Below are 15,250 nucleotides of genomic sequence, written 5' to 3' on the forward strand. Positions count from 1 at the left end.
CACCGTGAGCGTCTAGTTGCGCCACCAACTCTTCTTCTATCAATGAACGATGAACCATCAGGTGGGACCACAGAGCCCACCGTCCAGCTCAAGGCAGCTCTCTATTCGAAGAAAGAGGTACTGGATATATCGGGTACTTCTAGCTCCAGGTCGTGAAGCGTTGCGAGATACACAAATACTGTTGGCGATCGAATGGGACGAACATGTGAATGTTAGCACCAGAAGTGGATGGTAGCTACGAACGATGGGAGGCGGAGGTCCGAGTGTACGATAGAGCTGTGGAGATAGATTCGTATATAATAGAGATATATATTCATTGCATTGCATTGCTGTGGTAGAAAACTTGTTTTGGATCGCATGAATTGCTGGCCTGAATGATCAGGTCAGAAGACGCCGCAGCTCCGCCGGACAAGAGCCAATCAGAGGGCGCCAATCGGGGTGTCCGCCCGGTTCCCTTTTCAGTGTCTGTCACTGCAGCTCGCCTGACTTCAGTTCCTTTTCTCCTTCCTCACGGTCCTCGTCATTCGCCCCTCTCTGTTGCAGTCTCTCTTGTTGGGGGGTCTTGTGAATGTCTTGCGTCTGGCTCCACATCCACAAAAGGAGCCTACTGTCTGTCGCTACGAACAATTCTGTTGCGAGGGCCGCTGCCTCTACCTCCGCCGCGCCGCCGCCGCCGTCATCGCCGCCGCCTGGTTCTAATACTTATTCGCCTCTTTATCGCCCCATCACCAATCCCATCGGATTTACTTTGTCGCCTGCGAGGTCACTAGTTTCTCGCAATCCTAAATTTCCTGCCTATCGGCGCTCTAGTCGACACTTTTCTTTGTGCCCGGCCGCTGCAACGCCCGGTGTCACCACGAGCATCTGCCCTGGTCAGGCGCCCGTCCGCTCTCTCAGCTCGCTCATTATACACTCTACGAGACCCCGTGCTATACGTATCCGTACCGACCAGATGGATTTGAATGGAGACGCAGGCGCCAAGCGCAAGCGCAGCTCCATCACCACACCCGCCGAACGGCCCGTAAAGCACCTTCGCCCCGAATCGAGCGCATTGACACCCGGGGATTCGACGCCTGCCAATGGGACTGTATACGATGTGGAGGATGATGAAGATGCGAGTCGTCTGCTGCCTGTAGGGCCTGCTCAGGCCGACTCACCGGAATGGCAAGCTACCATAGAGGAGGTTGTGAAAAGCGTAGTGTCTATCCACTTCTGTCAGACCTGCTCCTTCGACACGGAGCTGTCCATGAGTAGTCAGGCTACTGGGTTTGTGGTAGATGCAGAGAATGGGTACATATTGACAAACCGACACGTGGTTTGCCCGGGACCTTTCTGGGGATACTGCATCTTTGATAACCATGAGGAAGTATGTTGTACATTCCACATGTGGATCGCCTTATGACAGTGATGCTGATTTGAATTGGTTACTAGTGCGACGTTCGTCCTGTGTATCGGGACCCTGTTCACGACTTTGGAATTTTGAAATTCGACCCGAAGGCTATTCGATATATGAAATTGAGGGAACTGAAACTGCAGCCGGATGCAGCTAAAGTGGGATCAGAAATTCGCGTTGTGGGTAATGATGCAGGAGAAAAACTGAGTATTCTGTCTGGTGTCATTAGTCGGCTGGATAGAAACGCGCCCGAATACGGCGATGGCTACAGTGACTTCAATACGAATTACATCCAGGCCGCCGCAGCAGCTAGCGGTGGAAGTTCCGGCAGTCCTGTAGTTAACATTGATGGCCATGCGATTGCTCTGCAGGCCGGTGGTCGTGCAGACGGTGCAGCGACGGATTACTTCCTCCCTCTGGACCGACCGCTACGCGCACTGGAATGCATCCGTCGCGGAGAGCCTGTCACGCGTGGAACGATTCAGACGCAGTGGATCTTGAAGCCGTTCGACGAGTGTCGTCGGTTGGGCTTGACGCCTGAGTGGGAGGCGACCGTGCGTAAAGCAGCGCCCACGGAAACCAGCATGCTGGTGGCCGAGATCATCCTGCCTGAAGGCCCGGCGGACGGAAAGCTCGAGGAAGGAGACGTGCTCCTGCAGGTCAACGGGGTGCTTCTCACCCAATTCATCCGGTTGGATGACATCCTGGATTCGAGTGTTGGGCAGACAGTGCGTCTGCTTGTCCAAAGAGGCGGTCAGAATGTGGAGATTGAGTGCCAGGTTGGCGACCTGCATGCCATCACGCCCGACCGGTTCGTGACGGTGGCTGGAGGCACGTTCCATAACCTGTCTTACCAGCAGTCGCGGCTGTATGCCATCGCTACTCGCGGTGTCTACGTCTGCGAGGCTGCCGGCTCCTTCAAACTGGAAAACACACTGTCAGGATGGATCATCGACTCGGTGGACAAGCGGCCCACTCGCAATCTGGATGAGTTCGTGGAGGTGATGCGAACGATTCCCGATCGTTCGCGCGTGGTCATCTCGTATCGGCATATTCGCGATCTCCACACCCGAGGCACCAGCATCGTCTATATCGATCGACACTGGCACCCCAAGATGCGACTGGCTGTGCGCAACGACGACACCGGTCTGTGGGACTTTTCGGACCTCGCGGACCCTATCCCAGCTCTTCCTCCGGTTCCGAGGAAAGCCGATTTCATTCAACTCGATGGTGTTAGCCAGCCTGCTGCGGCCGACATTGTGCGCAGCTTCGTACGAGTATCCTGTACGATGCCCCTGAAGCTGGACGGCTACCCCCAGGCCAAGAAGACTGGGTTCGGATTGGTCGTCGATGCAGAGAAGGGTTTGGTGGTTGTGTCGCGAGCGATCGTGCCGTACGACCTCTGCGACATCAACGTCACGGTGGCCGACTCCATCATCGTGAACGCTAAAGTAGTTTTCCTGCATCCGCTCCAAAACTACAGCATCATCCAGTACGACCCAAGCCTGGTGCAGGCGCCGGTTCAGAGTGCCAAACTCGCCACCGACTACATCAAGCAGGGACAGGACACGATCTTTGTGGGATTCAACCAGAACTTCCGGATTGTCGTGGCCAAGACCGCCGTAACCGACATCACCACTGTTTCTATTCCAGCCAACGCGTCCGCACCGCGCTACCGCGCGATCAACCTGGACGCCATCACTGTGGACACCGGACTCAGCGGGCAGTGTTCTAACGGTGTCCTGATTGGCGAGGACGGAGTGGTGCAGGCATTGTGGTTGAACTATCTTGGAGAACGCACATCTAATTCGCATAAGGATGTGGAATACCATCTAGGATTTGCGACTCCATCTCTTCTTCCTGTCCTGTCGAAGGTGCAGCAGGGAGAGATGCCGGAATTGCGGATTCTGAACATGGAGAGCTACGTGGTCCAGATGAGTCAAGCTCGTATCATGGGCGTGTCGGAGGAATGGATCGAGAAGGTGACGCAAGCTAACCCATCGCGGCATCAGCTCTTCATGGTGCGCAAGGTCGATTGCCCACCGCCTGGGTTCAACTCAGCGGCCGACACGTTCGAGGAGGGTGATATCATCCTGACCTTGGACGGACAGCTGATCACCCGCGTCTCGGAGTTGGATATCATGTACGAGAAGGATACGCTGGAAGCCCTGATTGTTCGAAATGGACAAGAAATGCGGATCCAGGTGCCGACTGTTCCAACAGAGGACCTAGAGACTGACCGTGCGGTCGTGTTCTGTGGTGCTGTGTTGCAGAAACCACACCATGCGGTCCGTCAGCAGATTTCTAAGCTACACAGCGAAGTCTACGTCAGCGCAAGAGTATGCTCCTCACCCCTTAACCACTGCCATCAAGTAACTAACCACCCTATCCCTTCAACAGAGTCGCGGATCCCCCTCCTACCAATACGGCTTGGCCCCAACCAATTTCATCACCGCCGTAAACGGCGTTCCAACCCCGAACCTGGACCGCTTCTCCGAAGAAGTGAGCAAAATCCCCGACAACACATATTTCCGCCTACGGGCGGTGACATTCGACAATGTGCCGTGGGTAGTGACCGTGAAGAAGAACGATCATTACGTATGCCACAACCCCTCCCTCTTTACCTCCACCAAATTCAGAGAATGTGGAGACTAACACAATAATCTCCAGTTCCCCATGTCCGAGTATATCAAAGACCAGTCCCAGCCTTCCGGTTGGCGGACCGTGTCTCACGACAAGGATAAATATAAAGACGGCATTGCACCGGATGCTGCGAACTTGAACCCGGATGCTATGGACGAAGGGTTTGATGGAGTCAGTGATATTGAGCCGGATTTGGAGTGATTGAAGGCGGACTGTATAGTATTCTGTGATGAGCATGGCTGTGTTAGATGTGTATAGCAGACATGGCTTGGAATAGTAGAAAAAGTGAAAAATGGGAAAATGATAGAGATTAAATCGGTTCGCATATACGAAGTTGTAGATGGATGTATTGTTTCGGATGTTTACGTAGTACGTAGTGGCTACTCTATCGAGGTGTGATGATAGCATTAGTCTTTGATTTGTTTTCGTCCCATCTGCACATGTACTCCGTATATGAGAAGTATGTTGCTCGACAACCCAAGTCTGAAAGTATGAATGAACGAATCGACAACACACATGAAGATAATTTTATCCAAGCAAAAGAAGCCCCATTTCATCTTATTTTTTCGGGGTTCAAATTGGATTGATGATGGCATAGATGGATGCATTCACCACAAGAGGCATTTTGCTGGCGACGAAGAGGCTAACAACCAACTGCCATATAACCAACATACATGACATTCACGCACTCTCACAGATACCAAAACGCAGTATCCAAAGAACGCCGGGTGTGTCTGAGGAGACTGAAGATTGCAGTGGTTTTGTCCTCCAAGAATGATAATAATGTTGAGGCAGTGTAGGAGAGTTGTATACGGCGAAGATACGCCATCACCGGGTGAGGGATACGCTGTGCTGTCGCGGGATATAGGGTATCAGCATCACCATCGTGCGATTGGAGAGAGTTATGTTGGAAGTCGATCTCCTGGAGGGAGAAGGGGCGTAGGCATCTAGGCAGTGGACGAGGAAGTTGGCTAGATGCCGAGAGAAGTTCTCTTGGTCGGTGGTGTCGTTATATATGATTTGATAATCCAAGGGGCGGGGGTGGAGAGGAAATTGATCCATTGTTGAATGGTGTTGGGATAAGTTAGTATGTTGTCCCAGGGAGGACAACATTTGATATTCAGAGTGCGAATATACCGACTGATGCTGCCTTGATGGTGTCCAGGTCGGAGTAGGGGTTGTTGTTATTGCTGTGCTTGATGAAGAAACCAACCAATATAAGCCAACACTTCCTCAAGGCCATGATATCCTCAAACTGTGACGTGGTGATCTTAGGACTGGGGACCACTTCCCTAATCTTTCTTACTGTCTCTCATATTCGCACATGTCCACCTCCAGAATAATTGAACCCTCCAACTCTCCCAGCTCACCAAAAACATCCTTCCATGTAACGACAGTCAAGGAAAATACCCGAAAAGGCGACAAGATAATGTAAGACAGGAGAGATGGTCACCATATGAAACACCGAGATAACTTCAACTAGGAATGGAAAAACAGAAATACTATATATCACAAGCAACATCCAAGGCGTCAATCAACACCACTTTAGCAAACAACTTGCTTTCCAAATGGATCGACAGCCCATGGAATTTATTCATCGCCAATGGCTAGCCTATTCCTCTTGGTAGCCGCAAAACAATTCTCCAGTGCCTGCTGATCCTCTATTCTTGTCGAGTAGAGTTCCGAACCGCACGACCCGCTGCTATGAGCGAAGTCCTTGCCCGAACCCTTAGAGTCATACCCACAAGCGAGTATTCCCAGAAGGGTAAGACCTTCTATCTCACTGAGAGCTTGGAACACCTCGTCCCAGAGCCCTCTATCCAACTTAACAACCTTCAAGCCGACATAGCGTAGTGACTTCCTGAAATGGCGAAGACCAGCAAGTCGGGACGCCGAAATGGTAGACATGTAGAGTCTAAAAGAGCGTAACGGGGCATCAGGATGGACCAATGATGGACAGAGAGGTGCCAGGGACAGTTCCTTCTTAGATAATATAGACTCGGTCTGACCATCTATCTCCACGGAAATGAGGCATTCACCATGCCCGAGCAAATGGAAGACATTGGAATGTTCTGGTCCGAGCCAGTGCTTATGTGCGAATAAGTTACTTTTGAAGTGGCGGAGGCGGGCCATGATGGAAGGGAGGAGGTCAACGCTCGGTGTCCGCGAAGAATGTACATTATAGTGTCTGACGTAGATGTCATCGAGGCGAGGGGGCATGTAGTCCTTTAGTCCCGCGAGAAGGGCTCTGGCTAGGTATCGGCTTTCACATTCCGCAAGTATGTCGAAGGCGATAGTCAGGCTCAGAAACTCAAGGCGACGGAGACGGATTAATAGGGGAAAGTAGATGCGCATGAGGTCCTTTCCGTATGATTCGATTTTGTCTCTGATACCCTCGAGGTGTTCCCAAGAACCGCGGCAGCCGATTATAAGTTTGCGCACGTTGTGGGCGACATTGTTGTTCTTTGTCCGAAATATTTCAAAGTCGGTGAAAGGTAAAGCTTTTTCCATCTTCTCTCTCCTCCCTCTCTTTCTCTTTCGCCCATTGCCCTTCGGGACTATGAGTTTGCTGTCATTGATGTAGACAGTGCAGGTGGCGAAAAGCTCGCGGGAGGCAACCGCGCAGAACAAGCGGTCAACTTTTCGGAGCTCTTCAAGGTGCTGTTTGTAGTAAAAGAACTCCGAACCGGCTGTGGCAGCATATTCAATGATCTATCTCTATTAGCTTCCTGTTATGATGGAGGAGGTTTTGGCACCGCGGTCTTACCATTTCTCGGATTTCGTATGGGAGGTAGACGAAACGGTGCAGAGGTTGGGCGGCCATTTTGGTAATATAAAATAGGGAGTAATATGGTGGGTAGTTGATATGGAGTAGACAATAGGTCTCTTGGGTGGAGTATAAGATTTGTAGACTCGCGGTTCAGGTCGAGGATTTGTTGACTCAGGGACGAGATGAGACGAGTTGCTTTCGGTATATAAGTGTATATAGTTTCTTTAACTGAGTAGTAAAGTTACTAGGCATTAAGGTTTCAACATCGGAAATTCCAACGTTGTAGACACACGATTTCAGCGAACAATGTCCAAGGAATTGTTAGTGTGAAGGACAAAGCCCCAGAGTGATAAGTACGGGTGTTGTAAAAACCCCCCAAATCATTCAGATCATGAAGAGGTAGTTACATGAGCCATCTATAATTTGTAGTGACTCACAGCTTTTTACTCTGGGGTTGACGAGATGATGATGCTGGACTATGTTTGGTCCCGGTTTGTACCTCACGATGCCGAGAGTGGATTCGGGATCACGCAGCGCATAGCAAACTATGTTCTAGCATGTGAAGGTATGTTCCGGCATAGATATCCTTTCTAATGTATGGTATAATGCCATGTGTGAAAGAGAGAGGACAGAATCGGTTTCAACCAGACTGGGTAATGTGGTTGAAATGACTATAGGCTCAGTGTTGGATTCTAAGATTGTTAGTGGGATATAGAGAAGATATCAACTGATGACGCAGTACTTGACATAGCAAGGGTCATCCCGAGGACTGCCCAAGGGGATTGCAAGGTTCAGTGGAGAAGAGCTTATAAGGGAAGCTCCAGACAAATGTTGCTGCTAGGACGGTATCTCAACTGGAGTAAAGAAAGAAATCGTGTTAGTACTATCAAGCTAGGCAGTAAACAAAGAATGGCCACTTTAGCTGCAAAGGTGGTAGTTGGATATATAATACGCCCATTGTAGAAAAGTTCGTTCAAAGTCTAGGCGTCATCATAAGACGTTATATACAACGGCTATCAGCCGCAAAACCTCAATGGGTATATAGTAGAAGAGCCGGTCCAGGCAGTATATATGCTCAACTTTGGGCTCGACTTGAGAATGTCGCGGGAGTGACCGCAACACAAGCGAATAGACATGCTGTCCATTCAAGTGGCCTCTGGCGCCACGCAGCGGCTTTCAACATCTGCAATAGACTCAGACAACCGGCTGGTCTCAAGCCTCCTTGCGCGCCTTCATCTCAGCAATAAACTTAGCGCTCTTGCTGGTCGGCACGATGTAAATCTTCACCAACTCATCCACAACCTCAACCTTTCCTCCACTCAGAATCTGTACTAATGGTACCTTCTTGCCAGCGCGGATCAAACCTCCGGTAACCGTCTCCATGAAGCACTCCACCGTATTGATCTTGTACTCTCCCTTCTCATCCCACGGCAACGGGAACATATAGTCGAGATGATCCTCGATCGAATGCATTTCGGAGAATGCCTTGATGAAATCCGTCTGCGCATCCATATGGTACAGGAACACAGCCGGGAACTCAAGCGTACTCTCGGGCGACAGCGGATCGGGCGAAAGTTTGATGCCCACGTCCTCCATCTCAGGAGGCTGATCCGTCTTGCGCGTACGGATCTGGCGCGCCTTCAGCGCAACGCTAAGCAGCGTCTTCTCCTTGCGTGTGCGCTCATCCTCGGCCTTCTTTCTAGCCGCGATACGCTCAATCACAGCCTTGCGCTCGCCGATCTTTCCAGCAACCATTTGAAGAGCCTTGTTGGCCGGATCCAGTTTCAATCCCCGGGTCGCCACATCCTCCGCCTCGATAATCTTATCTAGCGAAAACAGCGCCATAGCGGACCGATAGTATGCTTTCACGTTCTTGGGGTTCAGCTTCAGCACGGCTGCGCAGTCGAGGGTCGTAGATCGGTAGTTTTCTATCCACGTTAGCAACCTTTTCCTCACTTCAGGACAAGAAAACACATACTCAACTCCAAATGGCACAGCGCGCGATTGATATAGCACGCCTCCTCGGCCTCCCTCCGCAACCGGGCCTCCTCCTTCTCATCCTCAGGCTTATCCCACTTATCCTCCTTGGCCAGCAAGACGGCAATACCCTTCGAGTAATGCTCCTTCGCGTCAACCCAGCGCTTCTCCCGAGCAGCTTCGTTTCCTTGTTCACGGAAATTCTGCGCGACATCGCCGCGGGTACCTTCGTTCTGGAGGGCGCGGATCGCATCAAGCATGGGGTTTTCGCCCTCTACCCACATACCCTGTTAGCCCATACATTCTACCTAGATATTTCCAGGACTAGACTAAAAGAGGAAAACTAACTCTCATCATACGCCTTGTTAATATCCGTCATGAACAGCGGCGTGCGATTCAGAATCTCCGCCAGCTCATCTGTCGTGTGGGTGCTCACAGCCTCCATGGCAGGCGGCATTTGAGGCGCCATGGGGTCCGCGCCCGCATTCAGGTCTTTGAGGCGCTCTTCCTTGATGGGAATGGGGAGCTCCTCCGGGGGAGGTGGGGTGAATTCATCTTTGGATTCGGTCGCGGGGGGTTGAGGCTGCTTGTTGACTTCGAGCGACTCATCGTAGTCGTCGGGGAGTTCTTCTATTTGGCCCATGTTGGATCAATGTGAGGTATGAGCCTGAGAAGAGGGTGTGTTTGTTTGGCAGTGAGGGGGATTGGAGATGATCGTCATGGAAAAGAGGAATTTGCTGTTATCGGAGATGCAAATCATGCAAACTAGTGGGGAGGGGTTAACCCTTATCTTATCAGTAGATAAATCAGGTACATCATTGATGAATGTGGTCGTTCCCGATGGGGTAGAACTTGTAATCCGTGAGGTAGCGATGAGTATTTTCTTTTTCTTCTTTGATGGTAGATTAACTGATGTGTGAGATTTGGACGGAGATTAGCGATGCAAAATGCAGTGTACGGCAAATGCCGTCAATCCTAGATGATCCGGACACAGCCCTATAAAGAGGATTGTTCATTTAAATAGAGCTCTGCACAAGGGTGAGGATGGGTACTGGACCAAGACACAGTGGACCAAAAGTGATCATGTGCAGCACCTTTTTGCTTGATGCGAAACTTCCCTTTTATAATCAGGTATGGTTGGGGAGAGCACCTGATCTGGAAGGAGACTTGCGACTTGCGATTGGTTTAAGTACGGGAAGTAGAGAAGGTCAGGTGAATGAAAGCAGTGAAATAATGGACGATTCCTCATTTTCATTCTCTTTCAGTTCATTGAGATTCACAACTTTAGTCATTTCATAGTACATCACTTACGGAAGCCACCGACATAATTATCCCCAATCACTGACAGCCCAATGAAGTCCCCATCCGTCTTTCACAGGCGCAACTTTAAACCACATTGTTGTTCGGTCTCTACTATTAGCCGTATGGAAGTATCAGACCCCAGTACTCTGTATATAGTGTATAGCAATAAGTATATAAGGTACCTTCGTGTCACCCCCAGGTACTTCTTACTCCTTAGTAGTGAGCACATAATTTCCACTCAAACCCCTAATATCACATCTCTTTGTGTCTATTTCTGTTGCGATAGTGTCTAGTGTATCATTAGATTTATTAGGCTATCCAAAAACCATCCGTCTCATACGATCCCAGTCTTGTATCTGCACAGCCACATACACAACTGTGGCATTCACTCATGTCTCGCAACTTCCACCCCGTCAACACCAACTTCCCCTCCACCACTACTCTCACCGCAGACCCCGACATCATTCCCTCCCCTGAAGACAACAGAAATAATTATACCAGTACCCAGTCCTATTTCTGTCGCCAAGACGTGTCCACCAATCCCACCTTCAACAGCAACGATCAAGCCCTCCTGGATAACTGCTCCAACATTGACGTCTCACAGCTCGTCACTGAGGCAAACTGCTTCTGGGGCAGTCGTTCATCGACGCTCCCCAAGAATGAGGGATATCCATCAGTTGAAGAATACCCATCCACATACCTGATGGGTAATCATGGCCATGGTTATGCTGATGAAAACATGCACGAGACATCCGCGCCATACGGTCCGTGCGACCATCTCCAGGTGGCTGGGGCAGGAATGGACATGGAAATGAGAATGACCGGAAACGTAATGGGGAAAGTGGATGAAACGTATGAGGCCAACCAAGCAGCCATGCTTGCTGCGCTGGGCATGACTCACCTCGACGAGGGAGTATCTCATGCAGCGGACGACGACGCAAAGACTTCGTCGTCTGTTACGGTTGACGATGATCCCGAGTGGAAGGAGTGGAAGAAATGGAAGGAGAGAGAGGCGAACGGGGGAGTTAGATTACCTCCGGAAGAGAGGATGAACCAAGCAGATGTTGCTGCTTGGTTGGGTATGGACTCTAAGGAGGAACATGGTGTCTTCCAAACCCAAGAGGAAGATGATTATGACGAAGATGAGACCATATCTTACGTATCCGACGATGACATGATGGAGATGGAAGAAGGGATGGAAGATGATGAGGTGGTTGTCAACGTGGTCGAGGGCCCTTCAAGACAGGTCCTTATCAGTTCGCAGACAGGAGCTCATGCTGAGTATGATACAGCCAGCTTTGGGTGTGACTTCGAAGAGCAAGAAGAGCAAGAAGACAGCGAGGAGCAAGAGAACGAAGAAAGATGGGGCGGAGACGGACAACCTCCTCCCTCCCTCTTTCCTCGCTTCTACTCCGACAACGCTGAAACAGGGCTTATCATCGAGCTGTCCTCAGCCGATAGTGACGCCGAAGAGACCATGTCGGACCCGTCTCCCTCCTCATTATCGTCCTCCTCATCCTCCTCACCATCAGAAACGCCCCTCCAACCCCACCTCCAAGAAGCATACGCCCTCCCCTGGACCACCTCACCATCCAACACCAGCACTATCACCAGCACCACCAGCACCCCAACAGATACATCACCAGTCCCAACACCCTTCCAACCAGATCCTCACCCTCACCCTCACCCTCACCCAACCACCCAGCACTACCTCCCACCACCATCATCACAAACAACACCCCCCTTCACCCTCCTCACGGACCTCCACACCCACCTCACACACACCCCCCAGCACCGCGCCTCGCACCTGCGCAACCTAGCCAGCGAAATCTCCAACACGATGTACTTCGTCAACAGCCACACAATCTCCGGGGACTTCAGCGCGGAGGACGCAGCCCCCGTAGACCGGGTGATGCGAATCGTGCGCGAAGGGGAGTTGAAGATGCGGTACCAGGAGCGGTATGAGCGGCAGAAGGGGAAACTGGTGAAGCGGGAGAGGAGGGTGGCGGAGCGGGAGGACCGGGTGAGCAAGAGGGAGGAGATGGTGAGTCGGAGGGAGATGGGGGTTGCGGGATGGTGGGAGGTGTGGAGGGAGAGGGGAAGGGAGGTGTGGGAGGGGGTGGAAGGGGAGATGATGGGTACTATGGAGGGGAATGGGTATAGGAGGAATGGGATGGATACGTTGCAGAGGACGGTTAGGGTTACGAGGGAGGTGGTGAGGAGGATGGATCGGATCGTTGATGAGGGTGAGGTTGATGGTGATGGTGATGTTGAAGGGGGCGTTGAGGTTAGGGGTGCATGTAAGGGAGGCGTTGATCAGATTGAGTAAATTGATCAAGTTGGTTGATTTCAATGGCTATAGTATGAGTGAACTTATGTTGGGATATTGGTGTTTTGGCTCAATCTATCTATATACGCTCCATCAACCTAGATAAGATTGATTACAATTGCGATGACGACATTGTTGGAAGTACATCCTACAGAATAGAGATAGTGAGTGCCGTGGCGACTTCACCAGGACAACTGATTGCATTAAACACTTATTCCTCAGCTAAATATGCATCTATGTAGCAAAAAGTAAACTAATCGCTGTAGTGTAACCCCCCACAAAGGTCATCGGCCAGCTGAGTCGCAATCAACCCACCGAGATAACACAACCACCGAAAGCCGAGACTAAACACGGCCAGAGAAGAGATAAAAGGGCCAGATACCCAACTGTGCAAGCGCCAGGGGCAAAGTCCGATAACCGGTGTTAGTAGAAACTTCGAGGAGAACGTTGCCGTCCCCACCCATTCCCACTTTTTTTTTTTTCCCACGTTGTAACTTTTTTTCCCACCCGAGGTGACATCAGCTCAACGGTCAACTTGATCCTGATTTTTGTTCAGGAAAAGCTTCGCATATTACTCTGGGAAGCCCTTTCAACAGGGCCAAAAAGAATAAGAGGAATCACAAGGGGGAAAACAAGCCTCTGATTGAACTTGACCGATTCTTGATTCTTGATGATTGACGCGGCATACACTTCGACGGCCCGTCTCGAATAGCTTCCGACAGGCTTTCCCGACGATCATCATTATGACAGACTCCGCCGAGATGGCCTCCTCAGACAGTACAATCGAAGGCACGCTTTCGCGGTCAGAATCCATCCGCTCAGCCGTCCAGACCTTCTCGCCTCTTCATGAGCTCGTCTTCGTCTTCGTGGTGTGCATGTCGCAATTCATGACGCAGGCCGCGCTCGGAAATACGCTCGCCCCACTTGAGATCATCAGTGACAGCTTCGGCATCACCAACCCTGGCATCTCCAGCTGGCTGATCGCAGGGTACTCCCTAACTGTCGGTACATTTATTCTTTTCTTTGGCCGCTGTGGCGATATTTTCGGATACCGTATCTTGTATATCATCGGATGGATATGGTTCGCGATCTGGTCCCTGGTGGCGGGGGTGAGCGTATATTCGAACTACATCCTATTCGTTTTCGCGCGCACCTTGCAAGGCATCGGGCCTGCGATGCTCCTTCCCAATGGCCTGGCGCTGCTGGGTGCGACGTACCGACCGGGAAAGAAGAAGTATATGGTCTTCTCACTCTTCGGGGCTACCGCGCCAAACGGCGCCGTTTTGGGAGCCATCTTTGCGTCGCTATTCTCCCAGCTCGCTTGGTGGCCGTGGACTTTCTGGGCCATGGCGATCTATTGTTTTGTATTGGCAATTATGTCGTTTCTTGCGATTCCTCCTTCCCCGTCGATTGCGCAGGGCATGTCGCTCGGACAGCTGGTGTCTGAATTAGATGTGGTCGGGGCATTCTTTGGAGTTGCAGGCCTGGTTCTTATTAATATCGCCTGGAACCAGGCGCCCGTGGTGGGATGGCAAGAGGCGTATGTGTACGTCCTGCTGATCATTGGGGCTCTGATTCTGGCCACGTTCTTCGTCTGGGAGATCAAGTACGCGTCCAAGCCACTCATCCCGTTCCATGCGCTGGATCTCGATGTCTGCTTTATTCTGGGCTGCATTGCATGTGGCTGGGCCAGTTTCGGAATCTGGGTTTACTACTTCTGGCGGTTCTTGGAGAATATCCGAGGCATATCGCCGTTGCTGGCATCGGCGCAGTTTATCCCGCCAGCCTTGTCTGGACTGACAGCCTCCTTCACGACGGGGCTTCTCATGGCAAGATTGCGGCCCGGCTGGATCATGCTGATGGCCATGGTGGCTTTCACCCTGGGTAATATCTTTTCGGCTATCGCTCCGGTTCACCAGACGTATTGGGCGTTGGCCTTTGTGACGCTGTTGGTCACTCCGTGGGGAATGGACATGTCGTTCCCTGCAGCTACAGTCGTCTTATCGAATGCGGTTGGGCGTCGCCATCAGGGCGTTGCGGCGTCGTTGGTCACGACGGTTGTCAATTATAGTATCTCGCTGGGACTTGGCTTTGCGGGCACGGTCGAGGTGCATGTGAACAACGGTGGCCAGACCTTCCATGACACGCTCATAGGATATCGAGGAGCATTGTATATGGGCATCGGACTGGGTGGGCTTGGAGTTGCCATCAGTCTGCTCTATCTTATTAAGAGCAGACCGAGACCGGGCCAAGAAGAGAACCAGCTGGAAAAGGCAGCCGAATAATCGTTATTCAATAATTCGGGGGTGAATATAGAGATAGAGCATATATAATCCGGCGTGCTCAATAGACATAGCCACAGAGCTCGCCTGCATAGTGGCAAACCAAAAATATTATTCAATTAATAGCTTGGATTTGACACCCCATTTATTGCAGATAAGTCACCATATTGCAACAGGACAATTAAAGGGGATAGCATTCATTTCGGGTGATCTCAAGGCACTCAGCCCTCATTATTGCGTGCCCATGATCGCCCAAGTACAACATTTGTGGCTTCAAAATAGTGTCTTCACTGCGCTGTCATTCGAATCACGTTAGATCAGAAACACGCCTTCTTTAATGACACTGGACAATTCAAATATATCTGGCAGATGCAGAACCAATCAGATTTGCTGCTCCGCATTGCTCGTGATCAGTCGCCTAGAATTCCGTACGTCCGTCCTAGGCGGGAGCAAAAACCGGGAATTCAAATTCCGAGGGTAACGGCAATCGATTTAACTGAAGGAGCCAAGATGGCAAAGAACACACATCAATGACCTCATTTCCTCCATCCAAG

General features: G+C 51.0%; 5 protein-coding genes across 5 annotated transcripts; 3 read left to right on the forward strand and 2 right to left on the reverse strand.

Annotated features, from left to right (window-relative positions):
- Window positions 1-568: 568 nt before the first annotated feature.
- Window positions 569-4,237, forward strand: An08g08670 (uncharacterized protein; the record flags this gene model as incomplete). The annotated part of the gene is made up of 4 exons (XM_001392942.3): window positions 569-1,366; window positions 1,432-3,732; window positions 3,794-3,991; window positions 4,064-4,237. 4 exons carry the CDS (start codon window positions 569-571, stop codon window positions 4,235-4,237), a joined length of 3,471 nt encoding a protein of 1,156 aa, XP_001392979.3.
- Window positions 4,238-5,626: 1,389 nt separating this feature from the next.
- On the reverse strand, window positions 5,627-6,860 carry An08g08680 (uncharacterized protein; the record flags this gene model as incomplete). Its single annotated transcript, XM_059749256.1, has 2 exons — window positions 5,627-6,748; window positions 6,804-6,860. 2 exons carry the CDS (start codon window positions 6,858-6,860, stop codon window positions 5,627-5,629), a joined length of 1,179 nt encoding a protein of 392 aa, XP_059606166.1.
- A 1,158-nt stretch (window positions 6,861-8,018) lies between these two features.
- An08g08690 (uncharacterized protein) lies at window positions 8,019-9,426 on the reverse strand (the record flags this gene model as incomplete). Its single annotated transcript, XM_059749257.1, has 4 exons — window positions 8,019-8,734; window positions 8,785-8,837; window positions 8,883-9,057; window positions 9,132-9,426. 4 exons carry the CDS (start codon window positions 9,424-9,426, stop codon window positions 8,019-8,021), a joined length of 1,239 nt encoding a protein of 412 aa, XP_059606167.1.
- A 1,050-nt stretch (window positions 9,427-10,476) lies between these two features.
- On the forward strand, window positions 10,477-12,713 carry An08g08700 (uncharacterized protein; the record flags this gene model as incomplete). Its single annotated transcript, XM_059749258.1, has 3 exons — window positions 10,477-12,385; window positions 12,517-12,578; window positions 12,681-12,713. 3 exons carry the CDS (start codon window positions 10,477-10,479, stop codon window positions 12,711-12,713), a joined length of 2,004 nt encoding a protein of 667 aa, XP_059606168.1.
- Window positions 12,714-13,157: 444 nt separating this feature from the next.
- Window positions 13,158-14,699, forward strand: An08g08710 (uncharacterized protein; the record flags this gene model as incomplete). The annotated part of the gene is made up of 1 exon (XM_001392946.1): window positions 13,158-14,699. One exon carries the CDS (start codon window positions 13,158-13,160, stop codon window positions 14,697-14,699), a length of 1,542 nt encoding a protein of 513 aa, XP_001392983.1.
- Window positions 14,700-15,250: the final 551 nt, after the last annotated feature.

This window comes from Aspergillus niger (genome assembly GCF_000002855.4).
Source record: "Aspergillus niger supercontig An08".
Classification (NCBI taxonomy): Eukaryota; Fungi; Ascomycota; class Eurotiomycetes; order Eurotiales; family Aspergillaceae; genus Aspergillus; species Aspergillus niger.